This window comes from Stigmatopora argus, chromosome 2 (genome assembly GCF_051989625.1).
Source record: "Stigmatopora argus isolate UIUO_Sarg chromosome 2, RoL_Sarg_1.0, whole genome shotgun sequence".
In the NCBI taxonomy this organism is placed as follows: Eukaryota; Metazoa; Chordata; class Actinopteri; order Syngnathiformes; family Syngnathidae; genus Stigmatopora; species Stigmatopora argus.
The window spans coordinates 21488535-21504719 of record NC_135388.1 but is presented as its reverse complement, the minus strand read 5'-3'; the positions used below and the strand labels follow the sequence as shown (position 1 = coordinate 21504719).

The window sequence follows — 16185 nt, the reverse complement described above, 5'->3', positions numbered from 1 at the left end:
GTTACAAAGCCATTTCCAAGGCTTTAGGGCTCCAGGGAACAACTGTCAGAGCCATTATCCACAAATGGAGAGAACTGGGAAGAGTGGGAAACCTTCCCCGGAGTGTTCGGCCAGCTAAAATTAGTCAAAGAGTCTGAAGACTCATCCAGGAGGTCACAAAAGAAACTAGAAAAACATCGAAAGAACTGCAGGCCTTGCTGGCATCAGTTAAGGTCAATGTTCATGACTCAACTATAAGAAAAACACTGTCTAAAGCTGGAATCCATGACAGAGTTCCAAGGCGAAAACCATTGCTGTCCAAAAAGAATATAAAGGCTTGTCTTACGTTTGCCAAAAAACATCTTGATGATCCTCCACTCTTTTGGAAGAACATTCTGTGGACAGATGAGTCAAAAGTTGAACTTATTGGAAGGTGCGCACCCGTTACATTTGGCAAAAAAAATGGCACAGCATTTGTTGCGTGAAAGTCCGTTGATGGTTCACTCACGTGTGCGTCCAAATAGTCCAATAGGTAAATATTATTACTTTACTAAATAATGGAAACAGAGGCAGAACTGTGACAACAACTCGTCGAGTGTTCATAAACATAGTGTTATGTGACGGTCAATGCGATGCAAACAATGGCTTCTATCTCATTGAGGGTCCCGAGTGTTGGAAGACAGAACCTTTATATTGGGGAGGACGATTGGTGATGTAGTTTCATGATGACTCAGTGCCGCAACCAGCTGGGAGCCGCTGACGCTATGGTTTTCGGTAGTCTTGCTGATAATGATGCAAGCTGCGGAGAGTTCTGCACGCCGCGTTCCCGTACGTTCTTCAACTGGACTTTCCTTTGTCTGCACATTCCCCCTTCACATTCCATCAAAAGAACACTATACCAACAGTAAGGCATGGTGGTGGCAGTGTAATGGTCTGGGGCTGCTTTGCCTCCTCAGGACCATAATGACTTGCTGTAGTTGATGGAAGAATGAATTGTGCTGTCTCCCAGCAATTTGTGAAGGAGAATGTCCAGCCCTCAGTTCATGCGCTCAAACTCTTGGACCATGCAGCATGACAATGATCCAAATCACACCAGGAGGTCCACCTCTTAACGACTAAAAAAAAGTTAACTTTTTGGAGTGGCCAAGTCAGATACATCCAATTGAAATGCTGTGGTGTGATCTGAAACATGCTGTTCATGCTAGAAAACCCTATAATATTGTATATTTGAAACAATTTTGCACAGAAGAGTAGGCCAAAATTCCTCCAAAGCGTTGTTGTGAAAGACTTTTCACAAGTTATCGTAAACACAAACTGAAAAAAGGTGCGACTTAAAGTCCCCATAATTAGTTTTTTCTATATTTCAATTGTATAATAATAATAATTATAGGTAAAATTTAAATCTCTCCTACATTACTGTGTATGTGCAAAATAGCAATTGGTTCTAAAATATCTTAACACGTGTAGGTGTTTATTTCCATCATATGTAATTGCTGTGACAGTCTATTACTTTATACAAATGTATTTAGTGTAAATACCTTCCAAGTAGACAACTTGCAAGCATCTTTTTAAATAATCCTAAAAACTAAGATTTTTCACTTTTGCACATTATTGTTGACATTCTTTTGACTTATTGTGTAATCGTCATGAACAATTAACCTCTTTCAATTGAAATATTTCAGGAGATATTTGTACCTCAAAATGGAAACAAGGTGACATGGTACAGCTGCGGACCAACAGTGTATGATGCCTCTCACATGGGGCACGCCAGGTAAATCCTAAATCCTAAACTGCAAGTATATCAAAAGTATGCAAAATTCCCTTCCTTAATATTGAGTTTCTCAATTTTAACGCCTTTGCAGATCATACATCTCTTTTGATATTCTGCGAAGGGTACTGAAGGATTACTTCATGTATGATGTCTTTTACTGCATGAACATCACAGACATCGATGACAAAGTAGGAAGCCAGAATGTGTGACTTTCCAGTTTGTGATTCCTAGCATGTTGATGGTCCTAGCACAGGGGTGGCGAGCACGTGGCATGCGGCCCCCGGCCAAAATTATTTTGTATATACTGTAGCTCTTTGCCTCATTTCATTTATTCATTTTCTGAACCGCTTTATCCTCACTAGCGTCGTGGGGGGTGCTGGAGTCCATCCCAGCTGACTTTGGGCCAGAGGCGGGGGACACCCTGAATGGGTGGACAACCATTCACACTCACACTCATACCTAGAGGCAATTTAGAGTGCCTTGTTTCATGTTTTTCTTATTTTTATTCTTTTTTTAAACACACTAAACTTCATCTGAGCCCATTAAAACAAATAATAAATTCAATTTAAAAAACTATTTGGCAGATTGGATTTTTTTATGCTGCTTCTGACGTAAGGTGTGGCTCTTTGACTCCCACAGTATAACATTTTTGGCTCTTTGTGTCTAACTGGTTCGTCACCCCTGTTCTAGCATATTGTAATCAAGTGAAATAAATATTTCAGTAACTAGCACCTAACAAGTACATAGCAAAATAATGTAGTATGCATTTCCAAAGATGCAATTCAAATGAATTTGCTACCAGACACTCTTTTAACTCTCAGAATTTTCACATAAAAAGGGTCACACGATTGGAATCCATAAATGGTTATGTGGAATTAAGTGAAAAACTCAGGAAAGAGCACAGAAACTGAGAGATATATGTAGGTACTCGGTCGGGAACCATGGGAAAGCAATGCATCTAATACAGAGACTTTCTCCAGGAATTGCATTTTCGAGTTAGCAAAACAATCACACTGAAAACGTTGTTATTTATGTCCAATTAATGAAAATAAGTTAACTTACCTCAACTGAATTAAGCACATTGAATATCACCTCACCAAAAAATACCCCCCTCCCAAATGTGTAGTGTCGGCAATGTTTAAAATAACACATAGGGATCCAGTTATTTCTTTTCACGTGAATCCATCAAGCAGTTCAAGAAAAATAAATGAATTTCTATCTTTTTGATTTTCAGATTATTAAAAGGGCACGTCAGAACTATCTACTGAACCAGTATGAGGAAAAACAACCTGTACCTGCTGAAATCCTGAAGGATGTGCTGACTGCTCGAGTGGTAAGACACTATGAAAATATGAACATATGTTTAGGGTGAGGTGGCCCGGCGGCACGAGTGGTTAGCACATCGGCCACACAGCTCTGGGGTCCTGGGTTCAAATCCAGGTCGCTCCACCTATGTGGAGTTTGTTTGTTCTCCAAGGGCCTGTGTGGGATTTCTCTGGGTACTATGGTTTCCTCCCACATTATAAAAACATGCATGGTAGGCTGATTGGACACTCTAAATTGCCCCGAGGTATGGGTGGGTGTGAATGGTTGTCCGTCTGCTTGTGCCCTGCGATTGGCTGGTCACTGATACAGGGTGTCCCCTGTCTCTGTTCCGAAGTCAGCTGGGATAGGCTCCAGCACCCCCCGCAACCCTAATGAGAATAAAGCAGTTCAGAACATGAATGAAAGAATGTTTAGGGTGCCTGTGGTGCAGTTGCAAGAGGCTGTCCAGTGACTGAAGGGACAGCAGTTCAAATATTGTGACCAACTGTACACTGTTTAAGTGTATTTTGGAAAGACACAGAACTTTATTTTTTTTTCCTAGTGGGCTAGGCAGCGCCTTACACAATAGCATCGACCCATTGTTGCATGAATGTGTGAAAATGGGTAAATATAAGCCTCTAGGAAGCTCTTTGGGCACCTTGATAGTGTAGACGAGCATGTGTCCTTCATCTACTATTATTAGCTTTAGGTTTGTGTATCCAAATAAGTGAAATAAGTGCAAACTAAACTAAAAGAATAATTGAAGCAATTTAAAATTGGTGTTGTAGTGGTGGCATTCATTCATCCATTCATTTTCTGGACCGCTTTATCCTCATTAGGGTCGCGGGGGTTGCTGGAGCCTATCCCAGTTGACTTCGGGCCAGAGGCAGGGGACACCCGGAATCGATGGCCAGCCGATCGCAGGGCTCGAAGTGGTTGCATGATTTGAAATTGCTTATACTTGTGATCATCAGTCCTTTCAGGCCCGGTTGAGCTCAACTACTGACCCAGATAAGAAACTGATGCTTGAAAAGCTTGATGCCGCCATCACAGGCGCGCTGCAGCCTTTGCAGGCAGCGTTGGGGAGTAATGCTACAGATGATGTGGTTAAACCTCTAGGCCAAGTAAGACTTACTTTCAAACCTTAAAACAAGTTACAGTAATCCCTCGAATATCGCGGCTTCAACTTTCGCGGTCTCACTACATCGTGGATTTTTTTCTGGGGGAATTTATATTTTTTTGTAAGTTCATAAAAATGTGAAAATCCACGCTGAAACTCGCAAGCGGAAGCCACTTACCTGTCCTCCGCTTGCTACTAGAACTCTGCACTGAAGTTAAAAAAAAAATATATATATATATATATATATATATATATATATATGGGTCATTTTCACATAATTCAGCAAATAACGGTAAAGACACTTTCAGAAAATGAATAATTTACAAAATGCAATTCAAGCATTCTGATTATCTCTAATTAGCAACACTAGCACTGCCTGGAAATATCTTAGCTGGAACTTTAATGAAAACATAATTAATTAAAATTTAAAAAATATGGGTGAATATTTGGAATCTTTCCTTGTGCCTTTCTTTTCTGATATCGTTCCCTTTCTTTCTCTAAATATTTGTGATAGGCTCCAGGGTCATTTTTAATCTTCTCCCTGCATTTGCGCATCGCTGCAGCATTAGATTTTTTCGCAGGTGGCTTACCGCCTTTTTTCTTAAATGGATTCATGTTCTGGAAATTTTACAAATCAAAGCAGGAATTAGTATACACATAAACATAGCATAACATGTTAGCGTCATCTCTACATATCTGTTGTATATTTAAAAATATGTATTTCATCTCTACATATCTATTGTATACACCTTTTAATAACGGTAAAGACAAAATTTATTAACGGTAAAGACACAACATTCCACCTCAGCCTTTGACATTGGTAGATGGTATTTCTTGGCACTCAGTAAATGATAGTGTTCTGCATGCATACACCATGCCCAGTTCATTAAAAAGCAAAGTAATTATGTTCACCAAGTTTTTAGGACATCGGTAAAGACATGGAATTGTTACGACATTTCACAGGTATGGTCCTTACCTTGGTTTTAGTTTCATTCTCATGGCTTCTGCTTAGCTGGCGTTGACAATATGGCTGACAACATCCTGGTACTTCTCCCACACCAGCCACCTGGTGTATTTACTGTGAATTTTTTGGTGTATTTCTCATGTGATAACGGTAAAGACACACTAACTGATATGAAAGGTACATCAGTAAAACTGTTTGCAGTTGCAATTCTTTTGCATTTTTCTCAAAGACAACTTGAGTGAAAATACTATTGAAACAAATCTAAACAACACATTCTAAATAGAGACAAACAAATAAATCATAACCCGACTTTTCATTCCTATAAACTGTGACACTAGATTCTGGACATCTAACGGAGTGGACAAATTCAACATAAACTGGCTCTCAATGTATTTGTGTCTCAAATAGATTTCTCTTAAAATTGGTGCCAAATGTAGTATAATATGTGGCAAACAAAGCAGTAGTAATTAATTTTTATAACTTTGTAACACATAAAGGGAAAGTCCAGGGCCATATCTTTACCGTTATTTGCTGAATTATGTGAAAATGACCCATATATATATATATATATATATATATATATATATATATATATATATATATATATATATATATATATATTTTTTTTTTAAAGTTCATAAAGATGTGGAAATGCACGCTGAAACTTGCAAGGTGAAGCCACTCCCTTGTCCTCCGCTTGGTACTAGAACTCAGCACTGAAGTAAAAAAAAAAGGGGTGACACTACTTCGCGGTTTTTCGTTTATCGCAGCCATGGCTGGTCTACATTTACCGCGATAATCGAGGGATTACTGTACCAATTTTATTTTACGTAATTGTTTTATATTTAATTAGATTAGATAACTTTATTCATCCCATATTCGAGAAATTTCATTGTCACAGTAGCAAGAGGGTGAGATACAGACACAGGAAAAGACATTTTAGACATAAATTAATAGGGAATAAATAAGTTAATACATAAATAAATATATAACTAAATTAATACATAAATATATAAATAAATACGCGTGTTGGTGATATTTATATTTATTTATATATATATATATATATATATATATATATATATATATATATATATATATATATATATATATATATATATATATATATATATATATATATATACACATACACACACACTTACACCTACACCCACACACACATACACACACCCACACACCCACATATATGTATATTATCTTTCTTCTCCTATAGGCACTACTGGAAAATTCCAAGGACATGTTGTCTGGCTGGCTAGATGATCAGCTTGGAAGTAAAGTCACAGACAATTCTATTTTCTCAATTCTACCTACATTTTGGGAAGGAGAGTACCATAAAGACATGGCAGCCTTGAATGTAAGTCACAGGCGAGTGAGTTAATTCTACAAACTGTCCCGAAATTTGTGCATGAATGGATCAAATAGTCTGTGCCCTACAGTAAATTGTTCATATCTAAAGAAAAAAATATGTAGTGTTAATATTCTAATTCTCCAAACTGTCCCTAATTTGTGCGTGAATGGAATAAATAGTCTGTGACCCACAGTATGTTGTTTATATGTAAAATAAAAAATGAAGTGTTAAAATTGTATAGTGAATATGTATTTGTGCAAATATTGAACATGTTAAGTGTATTTTATTTATTTTAAAATGGTTGATAAAAATGAATGATTGTGTATCTTATTTGTTCAAAATACTTGATACATTTATTAGTGTGAATGTGGCCTGCAAACTAGAATGAATTTAAAACTCCTGATCTAAAGTTAGTTTGGGGTGCAATACTACTCAGTGTCCAGTCAGCCTAAGAAAAATTGAAACCGCTATGCATTATACATCAAATAAACATTGCCATGAAAATGTATTATTTCTAATATAAATAACTTACTGTCTATACAGCAAATTTACAGCATTTGTGTACTTTTCCATGACTACTTACAATTATTTTCTATTCACCAGGTGCTTCCTGCTGATGTCCTGACTCGTGTCAGTGAATATGTGCCAGAGATTGTGGAGTTTGTAAAGAAGATTCTCTCAAATGGCTATGGGTAAACATTTGGATGTCAATATTTCTGGTTGTAACTTGCAACTGTGATCATTTCATTGTAAATGGCAATAAATCAAATGATGTTTTCAGGTATGAATCAAATGGCTCTGTTTACTTTAACACTGCAAAGTTTGATGGCAGTCTACACCACTCCTATGCCAAACTTGTGCCAGAAGCTGTAGGCGATCAGAAGGCTTTACAAGAAGGAGAAGGTACAGGATGCCGTGTTTGGGAGTGCATTGCTGATTGTTACGAGAATAATGTACTATATTATAGCTTGTTTACATATTTTTGCGACAACATGGTCAATCTGAAAATGGCTATTCTCAAAGATTTAAGTGTGTCTGGAGGGATAATCTTAAACCTCTTCATTTATTTAGTTTTGTATTTAATTTTCTGTTTACAGGTGACCTGAGCATTTCTGCTGACAGATTAAATGAGAAAAGATCTCCCAATGATTTTGCCTTGTGGAAAGCATCCAAACCTGGAGAGCCTTCATGGGACTCTCCATGGGGAAAGGTAAGATGGGAATTGTTTCCTTTTCCACTTTCTGAATGAGCACCTTAAAATCCAATTGGTTAAAGTTTGAAGACAATAGATTCTTTTAAATGTTTGAATAGGGAAGGCCTGGATGGCATATTGAATGTTCAGCTATGGCTGGCTCCATCTTGGGCAAGTCTATGGACATTCACGGTGGGGGGGTTGATCTGAAATTCCCTCACCACGACAATGAGCTCGCTCAGTCAGAGGTACAACATCAAAACTTTCTATCTATTGGTAAAACGGAGTTAGCTGGTTGTTCAAGGAACTGACACACCGTGTAGCAAGTATCTGTCTAATTAAATGAATCTATTTTGTGTTTGTATTTTCTAGGCTTTCTTTGAGAATGACCACTGGGTTCACTATTTTTTGCACACTGGCCACCTAACAATTTCAGGATGCAAGATGTCAAAATCTCTAAAGAATTTCATCACCATCAAGGAAGCTTTGGCAAAAAATACAGGTACATCATCTGATTCTCCTTTCCCTCCCATACCTTATACCTGGGGCAGCCCAGTGAAGCGAGTGGTTAGCATGTCGGCCTCGCAGCTCTGGGGTCCTGGGTTCAAGTCCAGGTCGGTCCAGCTGTGTGGAGTTTGCATGTTCTCCCTGGGCCTGTATGGGATTTCTCCAGGTACTCTGGTCTCCTCCCACATTCCAAAAACATGCATGGTAGGCTGATTGGACACTCTAAATTGCCTCTAGGTATGGGTGTGTGTCACCGAACTCCTACCATGCCCGGGTTTTTGTTTCTGAGACGACCAGAGCCGCGTGCAGGTTTAGCTTCTATTTACGAAATATTCAGGTTACAAAAATCTCAATTGTCCCAAGACAGGAAAAAACAAAATCAAACATCCCCTGAAACATCTATATACACTTTCCTTGGACTTTGGATTAGCGGAAAAAGATGAAGAGAAAACCCTTATGATTGCTGTGGGTTAAGAGTTAGCTCAGGGCTGTTGGTCCGATTTAAGCAATTTAGCTCATTCATGAAAAATGTCCTCGTTATGGTTGTCTTTGATGTTGAGAATCCTCAAGAAAACTCAATTAGAAACTTTTCACAACTGTTTCTGGTTGTTATTGCAGCTCGCCAGCTTCGTCTTGCTTTCTTGATGCATTCATGGAAAGATACCTTGGATTACTCCCCCAACACTATGGAGTTAGTTGTCCAGTACGAGAAGTTCCTGAATGTATGTGATAAGCACAAATTGATAACTCATCCAAGTAAATCTTTATTTTAATATTTTTTATGTCTTGTTTTGTTACTTTTTATGCAACAGGAGTTCTTCATGAATGTGAAGGACATTTTGCGTGCACCTACTGACATCACTGGGCACTTTGAAAAGTGGGATGAAGCAGAAGTGGCGCTGAACCTAAAGTAGGAAAGAAATAATCAATGTTGCATGTTAAAAATATCCTCTTTGCCATGGGAATTGTTGTGATTCTTTCTTTTTACCAAACTGTGCTTCCTTTTTTATTGTTGGCTCCACTCCTTCAAAACGGAGTGAATAGAAGTTCACTCGCCTGAATTCTGTGCGCGCAGGCACAAGCTCGATTCCCGCTGTAGACGGTATGATTGTGAGTGCGGATGGTTGTTTTTTTTCTCTGTGTGCAATATGGCTGACTGGCGACCAGTTTAAGGCGTAAGCTAGCCTTTCATCTAAAGTCAGCTGGGTTAGGCTCCAGCAACCCCTGCAACCCTTTCGGGGATGCGCGGTACGGAATAAAAATGAATGAACAAATAAAATGTAAAACTTTATTGGGTAATGTTTCACTTTTATGGCTTGCACATCATATTTCTGAGGTTCATAATTAGAATTTCTGTATATATCGTTCACCACCAAAACCAAAGGATTATTTTTGAACAAGCTCCTAAATCTATAGTAACATCCTTCATCAAAATATTTAAAGCTGTTTTTGAAATTGACTGTTTTCTATAGTTTTTACAATAGGAAGTCAGCGGTACACAAGGCTCTGTGTGACAACATTGACACCCGCGTGGCCATGGAGGAAATGAGGCAGCTGGTTAGTCAGAGCAACAGCTACATCGCCAGCAAGAAAAGTGCCAAACTGGGACCGAACCGCATGCTAATGGAAAGCATCGCCACGTATCTCACCAAAATGCTGAAGGTGAGAATATTTTTCACTCTCTTGTGACAGAGCACACATATGCCGTAGTTAACTTCAGTTTTTCAGGATAATTCTGTACTTTCAAACTATAAAAAATGACAATCTAACATTTGGTTTGTGTGTCAAATTCCAGCTCTCATGAAAGTACTAAAATAATCAAATTTGTTGACTTCTAGATATTTGGTGCAATTGATGGATCAGCGCCTATTGGTTTTCCGGTAGGAGGACAAGGACAGAATGTTGATGTAAGATACTACCTTTCTAGTATTTCTTTTTAAAGGTAAGAATGTTTCTGTTAACATTTGAAAAATGGCAAGGGTGGGCTGGTGACTACCCGATTTAGGATCAACTCACTGGCGACTAGAAATTGTTTGTGTTCTTAGAGGTCACAGCGAAAATTATGTTAGTAGAATTTTGCCAAAGTACTTTTTGGATAGCTTGCTTGTTTAAAAGACTTTTAACAATTAAGCACACTATATGCACGACCCTTGTGAGAGTAAGTAGTACAGAAAATGAATGAATGGAAATTAAAAATTAATAATGTTAAAATAATAATATTAATCATAATGAAATAAAATAATATTAAAAAATGAATATTAAAACCGAAGTACTGTATTCATAACAGCTGAAACCATCGCTTGATCAAGTTATTGTACTTAAATTGAACATTTCTCATTTGAAATCAAAGGAAATTATACTCATCTCATTTTCTGAACCGCTGTATCCTCACTAGAGTAGCGGGGGGTGCTGGAGCCTATCCCTACTGACTTCAAGGCAGAGGCAGGGGACACCCTGAATTGGTGGCCAGCCAATGCTTTAAGCTAATTTTAGCTTTAAGTTACAATCGATGCATGTTAATTAAGCTACATTTATTTTAAAGCAACACACGTTTAACTTAAACATAATGTTACCTGATTAACTTAGCGCTTTGATACTCTAATTTAGGCGTTGCATTATGGTTATTAGTAAGTATAACAACTGAGTGGTGAAACTATTTATAGTTTGTCTTTAAACGAGTGTAATTCAAACTTTATATCGTCCTCCTTTGGTTCCCGCCATGATGGGCGGACATGGGGGCTTGATGGTCTTCCATCCTCTACTGCGCATGTGTGAACAAATATAATTTAACAATTAAACTTTTCTTTCATTCTGTTCAGTTGTATTTACCTTTTTTTGTACTTACTCGTAATTTTATAAATATCATTAGAGTAGATGTTTCCAGAATTCTGCAATATATTTCATTTATTCATTCACTCATTTTCTGAACCACTTTTTCCTCATTAGGGTTGTGGGGGTGCTGGAGCCTATCCCAGCTGACTCCGGGCCAGAGGCAGGGGACACCCTGAATTGGTGGCCAGCCAATCGCAGGGCACAAGGAGACAAACAACCATCCACGTTCACACTCATACCTAGGGGCAATTTAGTCTGTGTGTCCAATCAGTCTTCCATGCATGTCTTTTGGAATGTGGGAGGAAACCGGAGTACCCGGAGAAAACCCATGCAGGCCTGGGAGAAATTGCAATCTCCACACAGGTGGACCGACCTGGATTTGAACTCAGGTCTCCCACTGTAAGGCCACCGCACTAACCACTCAGCCGCCCGGCTGCCCGGAAAGTATACTTTCCTTCAAAATACATATAATTTTCAGCATTGGCCCATATTTTGTTCACTAAAAAAATAAAAATAGATGTATTAATACAGCATAAAGTTATTGGTGTGTACGTTATTATGTGACTGGCACTGTCATTTCTGTTGTCTTTATAGCTCGAGAGCACAGTGATGCCTTATCTGTCAGTCCTTTCTGATTTCCGAGAGCAAGTGCGAAAAATTGCCAGAGATGAGAATGGTAAGATGCATAGTTTTTTTACCCATCTTTAATTTGACTAGTAGGAGTTGTACACTCACAGTACAGTATAAAACCAAAAATTGGTTTTATTCATTTTTTTGTTATTATTTGTTTGACAAACCCTTATGAATCTGTCTTTAACCCTATCCACCAGTCAAGCCCTTGCTGTGGCTCTGTGATGATCTCCGTGATGTCACGTTACCAGAGCTAGGCGTCCGGCTCGAAGATCATGAAGGTAGTAACATTATCAATTATTTACTAGCTTGTAACGAGTACAATGTCCTCGTTAAACCTGGTGCAACAAATTAAAACACAATTTGACACAAATCAGATAGACTTGTGCAACAAGAACACCTCTCTCATTGTTTGAGGCAAATTTTGGAGCACTTATTTGCTACTGTAATAAAGCATGAATGTGTTGCAGGACTGCCAACGGTGGTTAAACTCTTGGACAAGGATATTTTACTGAAGGAGCGGAATGAAAAGTTTAAAGTAAGGAGAGGTGGTATTATTTAATTGCAATGTGGGATTGGGAACAATTGTTAGTCGATGCGAGCATTCATTATATTTGATGTGTGATTCCGGGCGAAAAAAGAAAATGTTCACATTGAAAAAGGAAGAGCAGGAAATGATTCTGGGATGGTGTACAAATAATTGAAAAACCATTGAGCTTAGGCACTCATTTTAATCAAATTAAATATCAAGGCAAACCAACAAATTAAACAAAAATCAATCCAAGACCTAGGTTTTCTAACAGAGAAAACATAGTAAGAACTTCTCATCTCATCTTCTTTGGGAATCCCTAGTGTAGGCTACTGATAAATAAATATCAATTGAAGTAAAATTGGGAGAACAAAACTGTCACTGGGTGACTGCATTTGTTACACCCTGCATTCGATCTTGACACACAGGGGGAAATAATCAGAACAGTGAGATGTTGTTGTTACTTCAATCCAACTTTTACTGTAATGAATTAACACAAAAACCCATAACATACAATTAAACCCATATATATACATTATCAACACGTTAGAACCCAAAACATAATGTACAATTACACCTATATATATATATATATATATATATATATATATATATATATATATATATATATATATATATATATATATATATTAGCAACACTTTAGAACCCAAAACACAATGCACACACACACTCGTTCAACACACGGTCATAACTTGTTATATCTTTTCCTTTTACAACTTCTAGTAGTCCTACTATTATTCAACAGGGTAAACAATGCAATATCAATAATATAAAATCCTTTCTATGACCGTTATAGACACTGTCAACGATAATGGTGGCCGAAGGTAGCGTGCTAAATGCTATTCCATGTGCGTGACCCGAGACTCTCACATTCACGCCCGTAATTCAAAAGTAAATAAACATTAATAACCATTATCTCTTTTCTCACACGCTAAACAGTGTATATTACAAAACCCCAAACTCAAACAGCCTTTACAACAGGGGTCTCAAACTTGCGGCCCGCGGGCCAACTGCGGCCCGCGGGACGATAATTTGCGGCCCCCGTCTTAATATGAAAGATCGATTTTTTTTTTTTTTTTTTTTTTTTTTTTTTACCCCTTTCCCCATGATGGCGCCGTTTAAGTGGCAGCCAGTGGCAGTAGCTCTGTCCACTCATGTTTTTCTTGTTTTACAGCATGTTTTACATGAAAAATTAGAGGGAACATTGACATGCACCTGCTTGTGGCAGGTGTGATACTGGTGTGCCGATAGCGAGCAATGATGATGTCGTGACCGGATGATTCGCCTAAAGACGTTTCGCCGATGGACGTTTGACAGACGGACAGGTCGTACTAGTATTTGTTAGTTTAATGATTAAATACAAATACTAGTATTTGTATTTAATCATTAAACGCTGTTTTCAGCTGGATTTGACCGAATTTGAGAGCATTTTGAGCCGTTTGGCGAATGGACGTCTATAGACGTTTTTTTGCCTCATCGCGATATCATCCAGTATTTGTATTTAATCATTAAATGCTGTTTTAGGATGGATTTGACCCGATTGCTGTCATTTTACGGCTCGGTTCTGCTACATCTGCCTGCCCAAGAGTGCTTATTCCCGGACTGCCATTGATGGTAGACGAACATTGATTTTTACTATAATTTGGACAACACCGGCGGCGGGCCGGATTAAAAATCCTAACGGGCCGTATATGGCCCGCGGGCCGAGGTTGAAAAACTTGTACACACACGATCCGGCGGGGCGAGCGTTCGAATCCCGTTTCGGCGAAACCTCCGTTCGGCCGAATGAACGTTCGGTGGAACGTCCATTCGGCGACCTGCCCGTCTGTCAAACGTCCGTCGGCGAAACGTCTTTAGGCGAATCATCCGAGTACCGATGATGTCGCTCACACTGGTACTCAGTGCGCTCAGGGAGGTTGTCTTTCTGCTCAGACCAACAAAAAAATATAGGGAACTTTGGTTCGGAGCTGAATGAACCAATCACGGTGAGGTATACGGCTCTGGAGGGCGGGACATCGGCCGGGCTGTCCAGTGCCTCGCTCACTCACTCATTCATTCCTCCAATCAGCTGGGCGGAGGAGAAGCCGTGAGGCCGATCACTCCGCTCGGCGCGCACACTCCTCCGCTGCTCTCAGCATAGAACTGAATGAGGCGCTATGATCCGTGATCCAGCCTGTGTCAGTGTCTGTAGCCATCTCCGCGATTGAAACGGAGAGCGAAAGTGCACATGCGCCACAAACCCGCGCGACTGAATGTGAAAGATCAACCCGAGACTCATTCCAAGTGGAAAAACATATTACAGAGCCCCAGAGATGTCTCTTTCAAAGCCTGCCGTGAAGAGAAAGGTCGGTGATGAGCACAGACAGTTTCAAGAAAAGTGGGGAGTGCAATATTTCTTTGTTGAACACAGGGGCACCCCGACGTGTCTCATTTACACTGAAAAAGTTGCGGTGCACAAGGAATACAATTTGAAACGTAATTGTACTATGAGACATGCTGAGGAGTACGAAAAATACCAGGGAGATGAGAGAGCCAACCAGGTTGCCAGTCTTAAAGCACGTCTTCTGAGGCAACAGGATCTCTTCAAGAAGGCTACCAAAGACAGTAATGCAGCAGTCAAAGCTAGCTACGCCGTTTGTGAGTTGATTGATCCTGTGCTAAGTGATCCCAAATGGCTCATGGACTTGGCTTTTCTTGTTGATATCACACATGAGCTTAATGTACTGAACAAGAAGCTACAAGGCCAGGGGCAACTTGTCAGTGCTGCCTATGACAACGTGAGAGCATTCTGCACTAAACTTGTGTTATGGAAAGCCCAGCTCTCTCAGACAAACCTTTGCCATTTCCCAGCATGCAAGGCTCTCGTGGATGCAGGCACACCATTCAGTGGTGAGAAGTATGTTGAGGCCATTTCGAAGCTACAGGAGGAATTTGATCACAGATTTGCAGACTTCAAGACACACAAAGCCACATTTCAAATTTTTGCGGACCCCTTCTCCTTTGATGTGCAAGATGCCCCTCCTGAGCTTCAAATGGAGCTCATTGACCTGCAGTGCAACTCTGCACTCAAAGCCAAGTTCAGGGAGGTGAGTGGAGAAGCAGACAAGCTTGGGCAATTTTTGAGAGAGTTGACCCCCAGCTTCCCTGAACTTTCCCGAAGGTTCAAGCGGACCATGTGCCTTTTTGGGAGCACATACTTGTGTGAGAAGCTCTTCTCCACCTTGAACTTCAATAAGTCCAAGTACAGGTCCAGACTTACTGATGAGTATCTTCAAGCTCTACTGAGGGTCTCCACTGCTTCCTCCCTCAAGCCAAATGTGACTATGTGAGAAGAAGCGCTGCCAGGTCTCTAGCAGCAAGGAGTAGGCAAAATAAGCCGTGTTCAGAATATTTCATGTTCAATGTTCCATTCAAGTTCAGAAAGTTAAAGGTTAAAGAGCTGTTAATACAGGCATTTGAAACGGAATAAAAATAATTCATTTTCTCTACTTAGCCAGCCAGTGTATATCTACTGTATGCTCATTAGTATTATTTGGTTTTATATTACTGATTGATTTATTTTTTATTCATCTTTAAGTTAATTTATTTAATTCATTATTTTTTGTTAAAAAATAAAGATATTTGATAACGTTGGAAAGTTTTATCAGTGCTTTTCTTGTGGAAATCCTGATGCGGCCCAGTCTCACCCAGACTCGGCCTCTAGCGGCCCCCAGGTAAATTGAGTTCGAGACCCCTGCTTTACAACAAACAGCATACCTTGACACACAGGGGGAAATAATCAGAACAGTGAGATGTTGTTGTTACTTCAATCCAACTTTTACTGTAATGATTCAACACACCTCCCGTGCCTCAAGCTATTTGCTAAGACATCAATAATCGAATACCGATCTTCTTTAACATGCCCCACACTTGCCATGTGGATCCAAGGATCAACAATCGAACACCGATACACACATTCAATCCAA

The 16185-nt window shown here is 39.4% G+C and overlaps 1 protein-coding gene across 3 annotated transcripts in view; it reads left to right on the top strand.

Annotated features, from left to right (window-relative positions):
- The window catches only part of LOC144088995 (cysteine--tRNA ligase, cytoplasmic-like), a 28416-nt gene that overhangs the window by 9059 nt on the left and 3172 nt on the right, over nucleotides 1–16185 (top strand). For all 3 annotated transcript variants that reach the window (XM_077619810.1, XM_077619802.1, XM_077619793.1), the window contains 17 exons: nucleotides 1662–1750; nucleotides 1842–1938; nucleotides 2985–3083; nucleotides 4030–4179; nucleotides 6374–6514; nucleotides 7112–7200; nucleotides 7290–7411; nucleotides 7606–7718; nucleotides 7820–7948; nucleotides 8073–8202; nucleotides 8826–8929; nucleotides 9020–9117; nucleotides 9680–9869; nucleotides 10046–10114; nucleotides 11634–11715; nucleotides 11870–11950; nucleotides 12140–12207. In XM_077619810.1, the coding sequence (XP_077475936.1) occupies nucleotides 1662–1750; nucleotides 1842–1938; nucleotides 2985–3083; nucleotides 4030–4179; nucleotides 6374–6514; nucleotides 7112–7200; nucleotides 7290–7411; nucleotides 7606–7718; nucleotides 7820–7948; nucleotides 8073–8202; nucleotides 8826–8929; nucleotides 9020–9117; nucleotides 9680–9869; nucleotides 10046–10114; nucleotides 11634–11715; nucleotides 11870–11950; nucleotides 12140–12207 (1851 nt within the window). The remainder of the gene's footprint in view (nucleotides 1–1661; nucleotides 1751–1841; nucleotides 1939–2984; nucleotides 3084–4029; nucleotides 4180–6373; nucleotides 6515–7111; nucleotides 7201–7289; nucleotides 7412–7605; nucleotides 7719–7819; nucleotides 7949–8072; nucleotides 8203–8825; nucleotides 8930–9019; nucleotides 9118–9679; nucleotides 9870–10045; nucleotides 10115–11633; nucleotides 11716–11869; nucleotides 11951–12139; nucleotides 12208–16185) is intronic.